Below are 5796 nucleotides of genomic sequence, written 5' to 3' on the forward strand. Positions count from 1 at the left end.
ACCACATATGCGTAAATTGAGGTCCAATTATTATTTGACATCATGGTCCATGTAACATTTACCCAAAAGAAACAATGTGTCATTGTCCTAGAGCAGTAATACAAGCAATGTGGTAAGCTTCTGTGGCAAAATCATCAACTTTCGCACAAGATCATATGCTTGTAAGTTGTAACACAACAAAAAAAAAAAATCATCCACAGCAATTACCAGGTGAAGACCGGGCCTACACGCAAGGATTTGCCCGGAGGCTTGGCCGTCGCCCCTCCCACAAGAGGATATATAGCCGGATGTTGCCGTGCACTCTTTTCAGTATTGCCCGCGGATCACAGCATAAGCATCACCGTAATCCGTAATAAGAGCAGGTACAATAGCAAGCTATAAGCCAGCTATAAATATATTTTAAAGAGATAAATGAAGAGAGAGAAAAGTAGCGGGCTACAGATCTGTAGCCAGCTGCAGCACGGGCTCTAAAATGTAATGTGTGTATGACAGGTGGGACCAAATATTAATAGTATAGTAAGCAACTATTGTATAAATTGGCTATTATATTAACTATAGATAATTTAGAGCTAGTAGTGGGCTGCACTATTGACCTTGCTCTAAGCACACACGCACGTACGTTCCCCGCATCCCCGGGCTCAAAACAGCGAATAAATCGGCCCCGGCAATTCAGGTAGCACACACGACACGAGAACGACAAAAGCAAACATGGCACGGTAATCTCGTCCACACGCAGGCAGATGCATCCAATCCAATCCAAAAACGCCATTGGAATCGGTGCTGCGGGCAAAGAAAGAATAGTTGGTGGCGTCGGAACCGAGTACGTATTCGATTCCACATCGATCTCCACCACCCTACCAGGCCACCACCACACCAAAGGCACCAACAACTTCCACAGATGCTTAACGCTGCTACCCCCCCCCCCCCCCCCCCCCCCCCCCCCACACACACACACAAGCGAACAACTAACCCCGTCAATCTCGGACAGGCTGCATTGTGTAGCAGGTCGATCCCCATTTCAGCCGCTCACGCCGCCCCGGTGGCCGGGCGATGTTTCACGCGCGGAAGCTGCAGCGCAGGCGGTGATCGAGCGAACGGTGGTGGAGGAGCCAAAATTTACGACGCCACCAACCGCGCGGGCATCCGCGCATGTGCGGCCGCGCAGTCACCACTTTACTACTGCCCCAAAACACTTGGGATCCCCAGTACGATGTCAGTTTATGGAAGCCTGATGAGAAATTGAGAATGCATTCAAGCTTGGTACCATCACGCATTTGGTACTGGAGCAGCGACCAGTGGAGTGGGTGCTGATGAGTGGATCCGAGGGCTCCTCTCTCGGCGTGCCAATGGAGAGAGAGGGACGGTGGTTGGCCAAGTGGGCACCCTCCCTGAGTCCCGGAAAACTTTCACTGCGTGGGCAGCTCAAACGCATTTGTCAGCCACATGGAGCACTGCTATGGTGTCCCAGAGAGATTTTACTACGGTGCATTTTGCAGGAGTAAAAAAGAGTTTATATAAACCTTTTTTTTTGCCAGAACCACGTCGATATAGAACGGTATAAACCTTGACCTTTTAAAGATAGTGAGTATAAGCCTTAACTTGCCAAACCAAACTTTAGACATGGTACACTTTCTTAATCAGTTGTTTGAGTTAACGTATGGCTAACCATATTTTTCATGTGACCCACGTGTTAAATACACCTTTTCTTTTTCTCTTAAGCTTGTGTAAGGGTGGCTATCCATACTTCTTGTGACAAGTCAGTAAGTCACACCTTATCTGGGTTTAACAAAGTTAACCATCAATCAAGCGACCCCAGTACCTCATTTCCAGCCATGGATATGTTTTCTGTTTGCGTAGGTACCTCATTGATGGCGCAAGGGCACTTCAAAGCATTTACTACTTTGAGAGAATGTTGCAGAAAAATGTACAAAACCGTGACCATTTCTATTACTCCCACTGAAAGGAAGTAACAGGTATTAACATCAATGGCTACCCAAAGCGAAATGGAACACATGGATGGACACAACATTAGGCCAATTTTGCTGTTCATCATTCCTTATGTACACTCTTCAGTAATCCCCTAGCTTGCATCGTTGCACGGGGAAATGTATCCAACAAAGAAGAAAATAAAAGGGAAAGGGGAAAAATACTATACAGACTGTACTCCATTACACACAAGAGCAAAGTCGATTTATGTACTCCACCACGCCGTACTTTGTCTTAATTATGTCTATTACTAATAGAGACCCCCATAATAATTCTAGTCCATAGAAAAAACCAAAATAGCTATGTAATTTTCCATTTTTAAGAGAGAGAACGCTAAAAAAGAACTCAATAAATACGCTCAGAAAAATACGGAGAAATCGCCTTCTTTGGACGGATCTCTCCTCTGCTCGCCATCGCCGACGGCCAGAGTTCCACCTGCCTCCGGCGAAGGCTTCTCCACCACACCCGCTGCGGCCCCGCCGTCATTGGCCGCGAACACCTCGTTGACGACCTTCTCGACGTCGAGCACCTCGCCGGCCTCGTCCTCGTCCTCCGGCGGGGGCGGGATGAACGGCGGGCGCGCCACGCGGAGGATGCGGTCCCAGTCGACACCGTTGAAGAACGGGTGCGCCTTGATCCCGCGCGCGCCGATGCGCTTCTCGGGGTCCTTCTCCAGGAGGCGGGCGATGAGGTCGCGCAGCGGCGTCTTCTCGCCGACGAGCTCCGGCTGCTTGGAGAGGACGCGGTAGAACGTCTCCTTCCTGTTCAGCCCCCGGAACGGCGTGCGGCCGTAGAGCATCTCGTAGAGCACCACGCCCAGGCCCCACCAGTCCACGGAGAAGTCGTGCCCGCTGCCGGCGATGATCTCCGGCGCCACGTAGTCCTCCGTGCCCACGAACGAGTTCGACTTCGCTGGCGACCGCACGCCAGCGGCGGTGGAGGACGACGCGGTGGTGGCCGTCGAGGATGAGGACGAGGACGACGCCGAGGCCGTGCGCGAGGTGGACGTTGGCGACGGCGAGTCCGCCGACGCGGCCGGCTTCGTGGCGCCGACCGAACAGAACGGGAAGCACAAGGCCGCCCCCGGTTGCCTCTTGCCCTTCGCGCGGTTCGGGGACGGTGAACTGGGCGGAGGCTCCGGCATGGAATCAGCAATCGTTGCGTCCTGCTCCTCCGGTGGCGGCGGCGGCGTCGGGAGCCTCGTGGAGAGGTCGAAGTCGACGAGCATGATGTGGCCGCTGTCCTGTATCAGGACGTTCTCCGGCTTGAGGTCGCGGTACACGATGCCGAGGCTGTGCAGATAGTCGAGCGCCAGCACCAACTCCGCGGCGTAGAAGCTGCAATCAGAAGCAACAATCAACAACGGCGAGGTGGTTAGTTAACCCATTCGTGCGCGGGTGGGTGGCGGAGAAGCGGCGATGGCCAAACGGGGGGGATGCGAGAAGCGTACCGGATGACGGAGTCGGAGAACATCTTCTCGGTCTGGCGGCGCCGGAGCGAGTTGAGGTCTCCGCCGCCGCAGCGGTCGATGGCGAACCCGACGACGGCGTCGGTGGCGAGGACGCCGCGGAGGGAGGGGAGCAACGGGTGTCGCAGCGACATGAGCACGTCCCGCTCGAACCAGATCCGCCGGTGCCCGTCCTCGCCGCCGCTCCCGTTCTTCTTGTGCCGCGCCGCCTCCCGCGAGACCGCCTTGAGCGCCATGGAGGCCTCCTCCTCCCCCGCCGCCGCGGGCACGACGTGGAACACGACGCCCTTGGCGCCCCGGCCGAGCATGGACACCGCCCTGAGGTCCCCCAGGCTGAGCTCCCGCGGCAACGCCGGCTCCGGAGGCGAGGGCGCCATCGCCGCCGCCGCCGCCGCCATGGCTGGCGAAGGACCGCGCCGATCGATCGATCGATCGACCAACCGCTCGTGGACGGGAGAGAGGCAGTGAGGAGGGGAGGAGAGGATCCGAGTGGGGTCGGTGCGCGAGGGAAAGCAGGGGAGGGGGGAGCGTGAGATATTGGGGGGGATTATTTGCGGTTTGATTCGAGGGGATTTTATGCGGCCGCCGGCTTCCTTGGAGGCGAAGGCGAAAGGCGAGAAGCGCACGGTCACGGTGTGCTTGAGAAAATTTTTGAATGGCCGCGTTTTACTTGGATTTTTTAGTGGTGGTGTTACGGTTTTGAGGCCATTGAGGGCGCTGTGTCGCGTGGACCGGAATCATCGTCTGGTGCGATGCGAGGTAGTACAGGGGTTTGTGATGTTTGCAATAGAAAAGGGGAGGAAATTGGGGGAAATCGGGTGGATTTCGTCAGGTCTACCTGGGACTGCGGTTGGGGGCCTCGTCTTGCGCGGATTTTGTTGGTCTTTGTACGGCTTCTAGAAGGGCCGTTTGGTCAGAGGCACGACTACAGTGCCCCGAAACTTTTACTGCTCCGTACATTCTTTTCACTCTAGAAGGGCGGTCGTCGAACCCGTTTAAATTAGCTTACTGCACCCAAAATTTATTCAGCTTATAAATCGCACATAAAATTTAATTTTTAAAGCTTAAATTGGATTCAAATTTTATAAATCGCACTTAAGCTGTTTACTTTATTTCTCGATATTTGTTTTTTAAATTGCTAAGAACACATATATAAAAATTTTGTTTACGAATTACATTTAGTTGTTTGTTGAATAGTCGTTACGGCTTATTATGAGTATAAGCGAAACAATCGTTGTGTTAAAAGTTGAAGGGTATCAGTGATATCCGATTATAACGATTTTGTAATGGAGGTTAGAATTAACTAAGTTACTCCTAAGTGTTCATTCAAAAGATGGAAGAATGTGTTTTCTTTTTTTTTTTACAGGTATAGCTATAATTGTTTTGTGTGGGTTTCACCTGACGGGTAATTATAGAGCTATCCATGTTTCAATGCAATAAATCACATGAATGTATTTGCTCTCTTTTTTTTTGGAAAACTGAATGTATTTGCTTCATATGTGCTATGTTTTGGCGCACAGTTTTTACTAGTGACGTTATAGCATTTCAGCAATCAGAGCCAAAACCGTTTGGTTAGCCTCTAATTCTACGAGAAGTAGAGCTAGAACTAGAGCACGGAGCTAATAATAAGAATACCACTAAACTTTTATAACATGTAAAAGAATGGATCAACAATAATGTAAAAAAGAATCTACAAAGAAGAAGAAAAAAATGTTATGAAAAAGGAAAATCTAGAAAGGAGAAAGGCGTCATTCACACCGATTTGTTTTGCGTGTGAGCTTGCTTCTCTAGACTCTAGCTAATCGTGAGCACACGTGAAGCTACGTCAACATCTTTAGTAGCAATAAACTCGTACTGGTTTGAAGTGTGAACACTCATTTTTCTAACTAAAATTTCCTTATCATTGGTTGAAAATCCAAACAAGGTTTATTTAAACTTTTCATGTGTTTCTTGCACAACAAACTTTGTACCCAAACTGACCAGGCAGCAGACCTGCTGTTTAGTAGAAAAATAAAATGTGCTTAAGAATCTTTACGTCAACATTATTCGCGTCTTCCAGTTCTCCATAGCCTGCAGCTTCGGTGCCTTCCGGGAAATTCTAACATCCATGGATAGCAAAGAATGAGATGGATTTTCGTTCCTTAAGAGACACATTCTTTTGTTTTAGGTATGCTATATAAAAAGTTTAAAAAAATAGAGAAAATATAACATGTTACGTGCGCCCAAGCTTTTCATGTACGCCCGTGTGCACAACAAATAACAAATATCAAAAAAAAATTATAAAAAGGTATACTCGTGATATTAATGATAAGGAATTTCTGGTGGGGTGACGTGGAAAATAA

The 5796-nt window shown here is 49.9% G+C and overlaps 1 protein-coding gene across 1 annotated transcript; it reads right to left on the bottom strand.

Annotated features, from left to right (window-relative positions):
* Positions 1–2017: 2017 nt before the first annotated feature.
* LOC127769280 (serine/threonine-protein kinase OXI1-like) lies at positions 2018–4014 on the bottom strand. Its single transcript, XM_052294813.1, has 2 exons — positions 3437–4014; positions 2018–3323 (listed from the first exon to the last, which is right to left on the bottom strand). The coding sequence occupies exons 1-2, from the start codon at positions 3850–3852 to the stop codon at positions 2345–2347; spliced, it is 1395 nt and encodes a 464-aa protein (XP_052150773.1). The 5' UTR covers positions 3853–4014; the 3' UTR covers positions 2018–2344.
* Between the last annotated feature and the right edge of the window lie 1782 nt (positions 4015–5796).

This window comes from Oryza glaberrima, chromosome 4 (genome assembly GCF_000147395.1).
Source record: "Oryza glaberrima chromosome 4, OglaRS2, whole genome shotgun sequence".
In the NCBI taxonomy this organism is placed as follows: Eukaryota; Viridiplantae; Streptophyta; class Magnoliopsida; order Poales; family Poaceae; genus Oryza; species Oryza glaberrima.